This window comes from Amphiura filiformis, chromosome 17 (assembly GCF_039555335.1).
Source record: "Amphiura filiformis chromosome 17, Afil_fr2py, whole genome shotgun sequence".
NCBI lineage: Eukaryota > Metazoa > Echinodermata > Ophiuroidea > Amphilepidida > Amphiuridae > Amphiura > Amphiura filiformis.
The window spans coordinates 37,052,605-37,068,028 of NC_092644.1; the positions used below are offsets into that span (position 1 = coordinate 37,052,605).

General features: G+C 35.4%; 1 protein-coding gene across 1 annotated transcript in view; it reads left to right on the plus strand.

The window, feature by feature from the left end:
* The window catches only part of LOC140137732 (uncharacterized), a 124,758-nt gene that overhangs the window by 25,078 nt on the left and 84,256 nt on the right, over positions 1–15,424 (plus strand). Inside the window, 1 exon segment of the mRNA XM_072159498.1 lies at positions 2,983–3,063. Within this exon segment, the coding sequence (XP_072015599.1) occupies positions 2,983–3,063 (81 nt within the window).

Sequence of the window (15,424 nt, forward strand, 5' to 3'; positions counted from 1 at the left end):
GTTAGCAAGATCTAAATTTACCCACATTCGTAATTAAGGATTATTAGGCTATTCCATTTAATATCCACACTACCCCCGTGGAAGATTTTGAAATATCTGAAACAGGGGGAGTATGAATTTCAAATAAAATGAGCATGTTAGGCAGCTCCATTTGAATCTGATCTTCCACAGAGGGAGGTGAGTTTCAAATGAGGCTGCCTAATAATTGTGCTCATTCCATTTGAAATTCATACTCCTCTGTTGTAGATATTTCCAAAATCTTCCACAGGGGGGGTGTAGATTTTAAATTGAATGGCCCAATTTGCATGGAAAAGGCTATAATAAATAGGTCATCCCTTAATATTGTAATGGACACAGTGACTAAATTAGATACTGATGTCATTGATTATAGGAGAGGTTTGAGGGGCTATCTTTGCTGAAAGAAGGGATCATCTTTGATGGACCTTCGATGTACGGACACACAAACAAACACCCCATGCAAACAAACATAAACAAACTCATGTGTTCCATACCTGTCATCTGATGACATCAATCAAGGAAATGAATGCCAATTCCATATTTCCTTTTGCCCCTTCCTGATCTTAACACTATTAATATTAAGTGCGTGACCTCAACATTAGATCATTTGGGCTGTGGGGGAATGACATCAAACATAAGTTTGCGTCCATAATTACCTTGAGCACACACGACCTAGACCTGTGATTATAGGATGCCCTCTCACTGTTAACTGATATTTACCTTTCACTCACTACCAATATCTGAAAACCAAAAACTGTTTTGAAAATCATACACAACTTTGTTGTCAATATTACTGGAATTTGTCAGTTATCCTTTAACGCTGCATGGTTGCGCAGCGGTAAAGGCTTCGACTCATAATCATAGATCTGTGACAGTGGATTTGAGACACTACAGTGCCAAATGTGTTGAGACTCTGCAGCGCCGAACGTGTTGTGCACTTGGACAAGGCATTTTACCTTGCTTGCCTCACCCCACCCTGGTAATGGGGAGCTGGTAGACGATAATTATAATCCTAATGCAAGTGTCAATTTGAAGCTTGCATGAACCTACCCACCTCAAGCCTCGACATTATTGACATCGATTTGTTGACCTCAATCATCGGCATCGAATTGATGTCGATAACATGCCGAGGCTTGAGGTGGGTAGGTTCAAGCTTCAAATTGACACTTGCATAAGTGCTGAGAGGAGCTGCGCTATGGTTGCACCTTTGTTGTGTGTGGTGAAGTGCACATTTTGTTTTTCATTTATGTCTTAAATTGAGGGAAAAATTGTTTTGAAAAATAAAAAAAAGTGCAACTTAGAAACTTTTTTGTCCTGTGTACAGCACCCTAAGCAATGATAAGGTTCTATAAAGAACCTTTAAAAATTCTATAAAGAACCTTAAAAAGCTCTATAAAGAACCTTAAAGATTTAAATAGGCCTAAGGACTTTATTAATTAACTCATGGACTCGTCACAAAGTTAAGGGATCTAAAATGAGCGTTTATTGCTTTTTCGACAGTATTTTTTGTGGGACATGAGAGCACCTCAGACCTATCGAATTGCATTCTGAATCTGAAGCATGTCTTTCTGATATCAAATAATTTTCATTTTTTTAAATCACAATATAATACAAATTTTATGACATATTATAAAAATTTGATATTTTTCAAATTTTGATATATAACAGTCCTCGAAGTAAATTATATAAATCTAATGATATATTCTTAAAGTGTATGTAGCAGGGAGGAAAAGCCGACGGTCAATTGAAAATTTTGACCTTTCATATTGAAGATATAGATTTTTTCCCAAAAGACCTAATTTTTTGGTGTTTTGGGGAAAAATCCATATCTTCAATACGAAAAGGTCAAAATTTTCAATTGATCGTCGGCATTTCATCCCACCTACATATACGTTAAGTATAAATCATCAGATTTATAAAGTTTACTTCGAGTGCTGTTAAATATCAAAAATACCAATTTTTAATGATTTGCCATAAAATGTGTATTAAATTGCGAATTTCAAAAAACCAAAATTATTTGATATCAGAATGATATTCTTCGTATTCAGAATGCAATTCGATATGTCTGATGTGCTCTAATGTCCCAAAATAAATACTGTCCAAACGTTCATACCCCAGCCCTTAAGAAGAGTGAAAAGTAGTGTTAGCCCTTTTTGGCACTAAAAATCATTTTCTTGGCTAAAGAACCTTTTTTCTGTTCTACTTAATGGCTCCTTCAAGGTTCTTCAAGCTCAAGGCTCTACATTTTCTTGGCTAAAGAGCTTTTTTAGTTCTACAAAAAAAGGTTCCAAGTTGTTTTTTTTTCTAAGAGTGAATATTATTGTCAAAATTATTAGAATTTAACAGAATATTGTTGTTAGATTATAAAGAAATTGTAAGAACAAACAATACCATAATGAATTTAGAGGATTATAACAAAATTATTTGTCAGTTAAGTTAAACAGTATGGCATAAAAACTTAAAATTGTAAACAAATAAACTGACCATTTTTTTTCTTTCAAAATGGGATAGGATTTTATTAATTACTCAATTCAACAAGAAGTTACCTAAAAATAGAGCAAAGAGCTCAAAGTAACAAAATCTTGTGAGTTAAAATTTTTTTTATGGTTTATTGGTTAATACGCACGTATCCCATAAAATCTGCGTAGATCAAATCTCAGGATGGTGACGTATCCTTTACTAAGCACAATCTAACAGCCTACAGGAAATTGCTATTTTGTCTCCCTCTTTGCCCAGTGCATATCACACAACACAAGTTTGGGTTCACTCGGGCCCCTTGCATCGTCGCAGACAATTTGCAACAAGTTACCACACAGGACGGACTGTCACGCTTATCCATTGCTACTTAGTCGACTAATTAACTATCCTGCTGTTTACACTGGTTGTGTGTATTTATGTGCTAAGAATTTGTTTGTTGATAAACAAGTGGCCTAATGTTTTGTACTGGTTTTGTATTGCCTGCAGAGAAAATGGGCGTCAAAGGAGATCACGTTATCGACACCGAACACAAAAATAAAGACGACAGAGTGAAGGAAAGCGACAAAGGTAAGAAAGAACAGAATTTTGATCGCATTTTGAACTTTTGTGCACATGGAACTTCATACATGTTTGAATTTACAGGTTACAAAGCTTCCCTGCAGATGTTACTTTTAGCTCAGGAATTGTTTATCTGGAAGAGTCCATTTCAAATCAACAGGTTTACAGGAGGACTTTTCTGTCATGATACCATGGCAGTGGAGATGGAGGTAAGGGGATGATGATGATGATGCCATCATAGGGGTGGAGTGTATCATCTCTCTGATGTCAGATTCTTTTTCAGATGCTGCAATGAATTGTATTTTATGAACATGAACAAGTTCAAGTTGTCAGAAGGATGTATCTCATCTTTCTGTTCTTAAGGCACAGCTTCTTTTTACATTGGTTCATCATCTTGTATGATCTTAGGATGATAATACCCACTCAATGTTCCTGCTGAGGCTATATGGTGCACGATTGGTGAAGGACTTGCCTGAATTGGCGCAAAGCTTTCTGTGAAGAAAAAGGAAAAAAGCGTTTTTTAAACTGAATCTCCATTTCTGTTCTGCAAACAGTTCCTTGGGCTCAAAATCTCAATAAATGATCACATTGGTCTAGCAACAAAATTTATTACAGGGAACACTACCCACAAAATGTTGATAGTGATACTAAACAAAAAGTGATTGTTTGGCATACAGTGATAAAACTCATAAATCAAAATGACTTCAGGAAGTCCCCATTCCAAGGTTGTGGGTTCAAACCACTGCAGCGTGTAGCCCTGAACCAGTTTGCTGTGAACTTAATGGATTACCTCACTTGCCTCAATCAATTTGAGGGTGTTACCAGCTAATTCTTGGATGATATCATACTTGGCTATGCGACAGGTGCCCCCACACCACAACATTACATGGAAAAGTTACTGCAATCCCCCATAGTAGGACATTACATGTAAATGTAACTCCCACTCCTTTTGAAAGAAGAGACAGATCTGTTAGCACAGCTTTAGTGTGTCTCATCTCAAGATGAGAGTAATGCCATGTTGGATTTTGCAGTAGCAGATTCAAATCACGCATGCTAAACTAATCCTAAGGGGTATATAAATACGGGTAGAAGGGCGATTTGTCCGTACGCTGGCAACGCAATCGGTAAAATGCACTGATTAGAATCTGCCACTGCAAAATCCATTATGGTGTTAATCTTAACTTGAGATCAGCAGGTAGCATGGTAATGTATTGGAAAGATCTTGGTTTCATGTTGTAGTTCAAGATAATGTTTACCAAGACAAAAAGAAGTAAATCACTAGAATAGACAAGATGAGATGCATCCTTATGCCACAAAAGAACCACACTCAGTTCAGACCCAGACATGCTTTGTTTGTAATTAGTGGTTCTATCAATTTGAGACGGCTAGTTGTCTTTTTCGGCTAGCATTGATACTGCAAATGTGGAAACTGTACAATTAGTGCTTTCAACTAAGATCATGGCCAGTTCATTCATTAGACGATTAAACAAACAATGTGATTGTACACACATGGATAGATAACTTGAATCAGGTACCGGTCGGTCGGTCGGTACAAAAAAGGATCCCCACATAAAGCGTCGTTCTTGTGAATGACATTTACACAGAGCCTGAAGTCGACTTACTTGAACTCGACTGCATTTGTGTGTAAAATGACAGGGTTGCTGTGTTTTGAACTCAACTTCAAACTCGACTTTTGCAGTGTAAACAAACACGCAATTAAGTTCATAATGGTTAGGGCCTATTTGAAGCATGAGCAAGTGATGACCTAAAAGTTAAATTCACAGTTTGTTTTGAAGTTGACTACGGTGTAAACACCCCATCAAACAATTTATGCTAATCTTTAGTCGGGATCTGAATTCGATGTCCCAATTGAAGTCGACTTCTCTTGTGTATAAATGGGGTCTTAGATTTGATTGTACAGTTGGCATGATTAAGAGCTGAGCCTATTGCCAAATTAAAAAAGTACTTTGGGCAATTGCGAAAGCCCTTTTGTTACAGGTTTAATTAACTCATTGATGCAATCGTCTGGCAAATAGCCAGTATAGATTTCACTCCTTGTACCGTACAGTAAGGTAATAATTCATGCATGTATGTGTGACTGATGTCTGAACAGAAATGTGGAAATGGGCTATTCCATTTAAAATCCATACTCCCCATGTGGAAGATTTTGGAAATATCTGCCACAGGGGAGTATGAATTTCAAATGGAATGAACAACATTAGGCAGCTCCATTTGAAACTCGCCCTCCCTCAGTGAAAGATTCAGGTTGAATCTTACTCAGAGGGTGTATGAAATTCAAATGGAGCTGCCTAACATGTTCATTCCATTTGAAATTCATACTCCCCTGTGGAACATATTTCCAAAATCTTCCACAGGGGTAGTGTGGATTTTAAATAGAATAGCCCAATGAGCCTGTCCATACCAGCTAATATAAATAGCAACAGGTTATTGCAGTAATGAAAAACGGTTGACTTTTAATACCAAATTTGTGATAATGCTGTTTTAATAGTCCCTACTTGATGCCCAAGTTACCGGTAGATAATCCAGGCATTATGTGATATGAATAAATGTGCTATTATTAATATGTTCTTGTTTTGCAGCTTTACTTAGACTTACAGCATAATATATTATGTTATTTTATTTGCATTATGGTAGAATATCTAGCGCAAAACTGTAATGAAATGGAGCAATATTGATTTGTGCTGAAGCTGATATAGAATATCACTTTACATTTCACAGAATTTATGTTATGTTTAAAGGTCTTTAGGTGAACATATATTGGCAGTATCTGATTTTTTAGCCCACATTGTCTGTCTTTCTCATCTTACATTCAAACTAATCTATAAGATGTAGACGTGCATTGTAGCATTGTATTATCTTGTTTTCAGAAGCATGAACCAAGCAATTATATGATGAACCTAGGTCATTAGTTTTTGTGCGCATCATTAAAATATGTAAGATTTAATCTGGTGTGAGCACATGATTACATGTACAAATCACAGGATTGCTACAAAGTAGATCTATATATTTATACATTGTAATGTTCAAGTGGACATACTGTAGTTCATTTACATATTCACTTATAGTTAAGAACAGACTTAGCACCGATTTAAAATCTTAATTAATACTGTCATTAACATTTGTCTTCAGCTGTTGACAGATACGTCAGTTTACCTATAAGTTATTATATTTATTATTAGACACTAATTGACTCGTCTTAAGTTGTGACTAGTCAACCGATGTGACCAGAGGTGTTCCCAGTTTGGGTGTGTTTGTGACACACAATGACACTAGACATGCTTGTATCTGCGGCCATCTTAGTGTCAATCAATAGGCTGTTGCAAGCATAAGTCTTAGTCTGGTGGCATGATTAACAATTCATACCTGCGCTGATTGAGCAGCTAATTGACTCAAAAATTGTATCTTAACTTACAAATACATTGGTGTTGCAGGTGGTATAGACCACTAAACATCATTGTTTATCAACAAAGGTGAGGGACTGGTCTATCGATATGCTTGAATGAACCACTATTCAATGGCTTTCTTGTACTATATGAAATGTGGTGGGCGATTTAAAATGCATGTGCGCGTTGAGCAAACTATGATGTGTACGCACACTGGAGGGCAAAGAACAATGGAACTTGCCACAATTTGTGCGTATATTGCTGGGCAATGACGTCACATGTCAAGTGGTCTATAGACACTAGACACAGTCAGATTACTTCTAAATGTGTTGCGTTAACAGGAACTGCAAATCTGTGTTTGACTTTACTACCATGTATCTAGACCACTGGAGTACCCATGCTATAATACCTCTGGAGTACTCCAGTGGTATGTCATGGGTAGTCTACATGCAGCATCTAGATGCATAGTTCACAAAGTACCTACATTGTACTTGCAGGAATTCCTATGGTGCCCATACTGTACATATCAAGTGCCCATCAATTACTTCTGGAATATCCATGTGCACCCCCTGGAAGAGTCTGACTGTGTGTTATGTTTTTAAATGGGAGTGGGAATTATTTGATGTTTTAATAAAGCCATTGATGCATCACACAGATTGTCTCGACACATCATGTTGTGACCAGCTATACCTTCACTCTCCAAATGTCACGGTTACAGTAAATTAAAACGGGAAACTGTCTATAAGCTGTAGTCATCTGCTAATGTTTTATAAAAAGCGTAGATGGCTGTCGTACCAGCCTTGAAACAAAACACAGGTTTGGGGGATGCACGTTTCTTCATGGTGATAACGTCCACATATGTGAAACTTATTTTCATACAATACATTTGAAGAAGAAAAGGTGTGGGCTTCCTTTATAGATACCTCGTGAAAATTAAACCACTTCCTGGTTTAAAATAAACTGTGAGACATGCCTGGGTCCATAGACATACAGTATACTTACCTGGATGGGTTTATAGACCCTAAAGCTGTTCAGCTGACAGGGTTTCTGAGACCTATACCAATGTGTCATGTTTAATTGGGGCCTTAGTTGGTATGAACATTTTATAGCTATGAATAAGTAAAACTACAAGTACATGTTGTGTAAAAGAATAGACATCAACCTGGTGAAGGGGTACAGTATGGATTTTGCCATAAAAATATTTCAGTGTAGTTAATAGGTAGAGTACGCAAGGTCGTAGAAAAAGTGACACCTATGAAATTAATGGCTGATAGAAGTTGCCAACTGTTGCTGCTTCTGCATTTTCCCAATCGAAAGACCGTGATTGGTCTACAGATGGGTATGGGTAGCTTCCTTCACAGTCTGCAATGCTTAATGCACACTGCATGCTACATCTGCACAAAGTAGCCAATCATGGTACATGTACACATATATTTCTGCAATGACGTCTAGAGATCAAGAGGAAAATGAGAAGTTGCAACAGTTTTAACGAAATCAAAGTTTGAGGTACTAGTATATATCCTTAGTGTAAGATATTCATGAGTTAGATTAGTGTAAAGAGTCCATCCCGGAGTCCATTGAGAAATTAAGCAGCTACAAGAATAGATTCCTATGCAATTAACAGGGTAGACATTTTGTCTTCAACATTCAGTAACTGATCAACAGTGGCGTAACCAGAGGGGATGAGACGGGTAATCTTCCCCATTTATTGGGGGGGGGGGGAATTAATTTTCATCCAGTTTGGACCCTGGCCTTGCACCTCTGATTCCCACATCACTATGGTCTGGTAGTTTATACAGGTTCCTACACACTAACTTTTCCCCATAGTGTTTCCCCCATGCCACCCCATTGATTGTAAATTAAAGTCTGGTTATGTCACTGCTGATCAATCTTTAAAATCTCGTACATATTCTCCTCCTCACCCCCTTCTCTCAATCTTTAACCATCTATTATTAAATCGCTGTATTGCATGACAAGTTCACATCGTACGTAACTGTTGAGTAATTCATTGTAATTTGTAGCATGTTATTATTATTGCAGTGTGCATCTTATTTTGCTCATATCATCTGACTTATGTATATATTGTACAATTAACTGATTTTTGCTTCTGAGTGTGTTATAGTATAGTAGATATGCAGTAATCTATACTTTGTCTTTGTATGCAAACTTTTAATGTAATGTGTGACTATTATCTTGTTTTGCCTTATATGAGCGATATTCTGCTGTGGTTAACAGCCAAGAAGTCCTCATAGGCAACTATCGTTCTGCAAAGTCTGCAGAAAACATACCTTTGCCATATTCTCTCTAATTAAAGCCCACTTCTAATATACGCCCCCATAATTTTTTTTCAGCCAAACTCTTCCATAAAGGCTGTCAAAATACCACCAGTATCCGTATTGTCGAACATCAATCGCCAATTTCATTATATCCACATGTACGGCCATTGTTATTGACAGTGTTCACAGTATTTGTAGAAATTCTGTTTGTGGAACACCGCATCACTGCCAGTCGGTAACAGTGGTGTTTTTAATGGGAATTATCATTGTAAAAAAGACCTTTAATTACGGAGAATATGGTACAGAGTTGCTAAGCTCCCATACTGGAAGAAGGATCATATATGCTTTTTGATAAAAGCATGAAAGTCTTTACATGTCTAGTATGAATCTTTCTTGCTTTTGTCAAAAAGTGCACCATTTTGATTTAGCAACTTTACTATCTATATTGTATGGTATTGATATTTTACACGAACAAATATCTCTTGATTAAGTAATTAAGTTATACAAATGGTAGTAATTTTAGTTTTATATATTAAGAATGTTCAAGAAATTGCCTGGTTTTAGCTAGCTCACTACATTCCAACATGTGATATTTGTCAAGAATGACTTGTCAATTTCCTTTTCCTATTTCACTTACTAATGTAATCGCTGATAACACATTCAAATACTTTATAACTAAATCTTACCTATCAGTTTATGATGTCGAGGGTCGTACGTGATGATGAGGAGGGGTTGGGGAAAGGTCTGTTTTCTTTTTACTTTTTACTAGGTATGAGTAGACAGAAAGATTTTAGGTAGGGTATGTAATGGAGTACACCTGGATCAGATAGCAGTATAGATTCTGTGATAAAAATTCAAACTTAAAGTAGAGGTATCTGTTCTTTGTGTAATCTCATCTCTGAAAACACTTCACAGTAACCTCAATTATGGAAGTGAAATTGCTGCATCATAATGTTGGACATGGCAGTCGGCTTAAATTTGTGAAAGTTTGTTGTGCTGGACTGGACATAAGAATAATTTATTTTTTGGAAAAGATGTTATTCAGTAATCAGTAGTGAGTATTCAAAAAGAGGGGGGACATTGAGTACAAAGAAACTGTTTAAGATGGCAACTGAAGAATTAAACAGCAAGTCTTTTAGCAGCTAACGCTAAAAATAGCAAAATAGTAATTCGTCAATCAAATGACAAGAATCTTTATATGAGTTATGTAATTACTCATCACATACTTCCTACATGTAGGCAGTGCAATTTTTTTCAATTCATGATAACCATTTATTGTGAAAGTTTTTGTCACAAAATGAAAAAACTCAAAATTTGGTTAAGGAGTCCAAATAATCTTGTCTAAGAAAGATTTATGAAGCGTGATTATTAATTTCTCAGAAATTGTCACTTTGCAGCTCCTCACCTTTTAAACTCATACCCATAAATAAACATTCCGACTCCAACAATCATAGAAAATGTTTTTACCCAGCAAACAAATTCCGGGGTTTCCCACCTGTGATTCAGATAAGCTTAGAAATCAAATTGACAGTTGATCATACATGTATTTTTAGCTAAACCAGTCTTTTGTTCATTTTGAAAGATGAGTACATGTAGTACCTGGGAGTATAGTACTTCCTTTAGAATACAAATTAGATATGCGCTGTTAGATGATGTCATCCTCAGTTTTAGATGTATGCTCAGTCCATTTCTGAATTTAATAAGACCTTACCAGTAGACACAAATTTCAGTGGCAATTTTCTTTCACAAATTGGTGGTCGGTGGAAATCCTTAATAAGCACAATAAACTTTTGTGAGTTTTTTACATTGACTGCGTTTGTTACCGATCAACAAATTACGAAAGAATGGAGAATATTTATATTGCATAAAATATAAGATTATAAATATTTAGTCAGAAAAAGTGAAATTGTTTTAATTTTTGTAGCTTGAAAACAAATGTTTGCACAAAATGTTTCGCATACAAATATTTTGCAGCAATTTTAAGTGTGAATATCAAAACCCTAATAAAATCTTCCAAATCAAAAATAAATAATACCTCAAATAAGGACGGTTTCAAAACAAAAAGGAAGACAAATCTTTTAAAGTGCCTGAATGTGGTATCTCTTTATCCTAATCAGTGGTCTCTCTATAGACGTACTCTCAGTGATTTTTCACATGCAAGTTCCTCTTTTGTCTTAAAATCTGTTCTTCTAATTATTTAATTAATAGTTTCATTATATAACTAAGAAAATTCATGAGAGTCAGAATTTAACATGAGATTAATATTTTTTTTTTTCAATTTAAAGTTTATGTTTAAAGATTGACATAAACCTAGTGGTGTTTGGCAGGATTTTTTGGAATTGGATTTGGAAATTACTTAATTCAGTAAAATGTGTAATGTATAAAGTAATCAAGTGGAAACCTATATTTTTCTTTGCAAATGGAATCACAATGAACCTTGTTGGGCTATTCCACATGTTCCATTTGAAATCCATACACCCTTTATGGAAGACATGGCCTTAATCTCTGTACACACTTAAAACTACGGGGTCAAAAATGACCCAAACGGGGTCATTTTTGACCCCAGCATAGTTATCAACTAAACACCATACCACTAACGGGGTCATTTTGACCCCAGTGGTCGGGGTCATTGCAATGACTACGTATTTGGGTCAAATTGTAACCCCATTGGGGTCAAAATATTACCACATTTCGGGGTCAAATGAAATGACCCCTTCAAAAGGGTTGCCTTATTGGGTTACTTAATGACCTCATTTCGGGGTCAAATGAAATGACCCATTTGAAAGGGTTGTTTTATAGGGTTACTCAATAACCACATTTAGGGGTTGTTTGGATTTTTAGTAGGCCTATGGTCATGCTGGTCCCACCAGGACATAAGTGTGTTTCTGCACAGAGAAAGCATTACATAAACAGCAAACTGCAAAATGCATGTGTATCACACTCACACAGTCAGTCATCGCCTATGACAGTTCACGTATTATAAGCTTACATGATATAAGCTTATAACAACTGCAGCCAAGACACCAGCCACGACAGCATGAAATTGGAATGAATCTGCGTGCATAGACAAGGGTCTATGCATCCTTGCAGTCTCACTTTTCAACTAACTTTTCATATTCCATCATGCAGACAAGCACACACGACAATCCGCTGAGCTGCACAATCAGAACAAATATGGCGCTGATGTGACCACGTGAGCCGATGCACACCGTGTGTGCAAATAGTTCGAAATGCAAGTCATTATAAAGTTGACAAATTGGGTAACTTCGGTCAAATAATTAGTTTTATTTATTAATCAACAAACATTAATTGCAGCTCATGTTTAAACTCATTTATGAATTGAGATTTTCAAAGCGGAAGATTGAAACTGATATCAATGCGCGACGGTATCGGCAAAATGACCACTAAGTTTTTGACCACGTTCGTCGTGGCTAAAATGACCTCGTGAATGTGGTCAAATTAAAACAGTACAACCCCTTAAAGGGTCAAAACAACCCCAAACGTGGTCAATTCAAAATGACCACGGAAAATATAACCCCGTAGTTTTTAGTGTGTACACGAGGGTGTAGATTTCAAATGGAGTCGCCCATTCAGGTAAACCCCATTTAAAATTTATACTCCCTGTGTAGGAGAGTTTAAAGCTCATGTCTTTCGTAGGTGGTGGATTTCAACTGAAATAGCGCAATGGAATCGCAATGAACCTTATTTCATACAGGCAATACACCATAATTGATTGTTAGAAAAAATAAAAACGTATAATTAATATTTCTGAAAAATAAAAGACATTGTGGTGATTTTACAGTCTTTCTCTCTAAACATTAAATTTTGATTTCAAAACAGTCATTGTGGTTATATGCCCTACAAACTGTCACAAAATATGAACCATATTGGTCCTCATTGTGAATCCACACGTGTAATTTGTACACACCCCTATTACTTATCATGATGTGGCCAGATATGTTTACCACATTGGTTGTTAGGTGTAAAGTATAGGGCTTAGTTATAAATAGTAAGGGCAACTATTTTGACAAAAAAAGCACCCTGTATTGTTCAGGGATACATCATATGGACGAACTTCTTGTACGCCCTATATCCGTACAACAAGAGAATCCGTAATCTATTATGACCTATTAGCTAATAAACATTTTCGGTTAGGCCAATTACAATTGATTCTTAGTTTCCTGTTTCCCGCCCGCGTCCAAAGTAGAGAATTGCAAAATATTTAATTATTTTATTTATATTTTGGATTTTCTTTTTAAAAATAACTTTTAATGACTACCATTTGCTACTTTCTGACTTTGATCATATCATCTATAATGATGAATAAACATAGAACCTAATTGTACCATTATTTATGTATAAAATCAAACATAGTAGTAAAATAATTAAATGCATGCATGCTCCTTGTCAAAATGGCTTGATGTAGGTTGCGACCACTTATTTTAAAATAAAGAAAATAAAAGATAATTAATAATTAATAATTAAAAAGTCGCCTCATCCCTGGTTTTCAACCATGAAACAGGAAACTAAGAATTAATTGTGAAGGGCCTTATGTAATTGAAATGATAATGATATATTTGACTTTCTTAGATTTCTGTTGCACTATTTGCTAAATATTTTCAAGCCATAAAAAAACTTTGTAAAATCACTTTTGTATTTACCTTTGTAAGTTGCAGTTATTATTGAATTGAATATTATTTAGCAAATTTATATTATTTCACTTCAATATTATCTTTCAATTACTAAAATATTATTTACTTTAAAAAAGTTAACAGAATTAATTGCATATCTTTCATTAAAGTAATTAGGTTTTCAAGTTTCTTCCAACTGATAGGTGATTATAACAAGTTTAAAACTTCCAATCTAAACTTAGTTCTGTAATTCACTTTTTCAATATTTTTAAATTACCAGAATTAATTGCACATCTTTCATTAAAGTAATTAGGTTTTCAAATTTCCTCCAATTGATATGTGATTATAACTTCCAATCTAAACTTAGTTCTCTAATTCACTTTTTCAATATTTTTGAATTACCAGATCACTTTTCATGTCTGACTACTGAAGCTAAAAATACCGACAAATTTTCTCCCCATGGCCCCATTTAAACCATAGAGATGGCCGAGATGGGCCTTGTGAAGAGAAATATGTTGGACATTTGTGGCATGACATATTTGTCAAAGTGATCTGTTTGGATTGCATTTGTTGTGACAGACACTTCAACACATTTAATTGGTATTGCTGCTGTCCCAAGGTATTAAAGTTAAAAATAAGTTTTATATTTTTGTTGTCAAAAAATAAGCGAGTATTATTAAAGGGAGGTGCAATAGCATCTTTTTGTATAGGTATAACAAGCTGAATAGCAGACTCAAGGTTGAAAACCAAAAAGATGTAACTCATAAAATGGCATTTTGGGTAACAGGACTTTCTTAATATTTGAGGGACTTTGAGGGTTAAGAACTAGAAAGCCGTAACTCATGAGTTAGTGCCCTCTGGTGGGTAACAACCATGCTGTCTTATAAACCAGATAGCGGCAGAAAGCCTAAACTTATGAGATAAGGCTTTCTGGTTCTAACTGACAACTGCCTCTATGAGATGGGGCCATAATCATGATAATGGAATTAGTGTTCTTGAGTTAAGGCTTTATGGTTCTGACAATATGTGAGTGGCAAGGATTATTTCAAAATCTCAAAATCACCATAATACGAGTTCAGGCTTTCTGGTTCTCAACCCTTGACTGCTGATGTAATGTGGCACTAAAACATTTAGAAAATTGCATTTGGTAGGATTTAATTTTGAATCAAGTTTCTAATCACAGAAGCAGCACCTTTTTATATTCAAAAATTTGTGTTGTTGAGATGGAAGTGTTTAAACATTTAAATACAGAAGATTGCATTTTTGCTAATTAACCAGCATAATTTATCCATTGTTTCAATAGGGTTTACTGTAAGATATATACGATATGTGCAATTAATTATCATTGAATATCACCACATTCATTATCAGCTGTTGATAACTAATTGTTCTTGCAATATGTCTAGTGCTTTGTTTCTTCCCTCATGTTGTTTTAATGAAAAATAATTAATTTCACTCATGTTATATTGTAATCTTAATGTAGCCATGGTAACCAAGAGCTTATTGTATTGAGATGAGATCCAATAATATGCTTCAAGCAAATAACTCATCAACTGAAAATAGTCTTGGTTTAAGAAGGTCTGTGGCTCCTCCATCACGAAACAAACTCATCTGGGAACATTTGCGAGTAAGCTTTCTCTGATTGGACAACATATCAAAGTTAACAATTTTGCACACATTCAAGCTATTCTGAAATTTATGATTTGATGTGGACTTAATTTGACCAATCACAGAAATTGCATTATATGTTCACTGCAGGTGAAGTATGAGATACATGCCACATATGGACATGCTGTTCAAAGTATTTAAACAAATTTGTGATAATCACTTTGAGCATGTTCCCAGGTGGTTTGATAAGTGGCAAAGGAGGAACTAAGACTACAACAACTAAATGTATGTGTTGTGTGTTATATACATTTTGTTGACAACATTAAATAGATGTTGTTGTTGTCAATAGTCGTCAGGTTCTGTACACATATGTAGACTTACGATATAGCGTTATCAAATATGTCTGTTGCTAAGAATTGAATTGGAAAAGCAATGTCAGGCTAGTATAGCC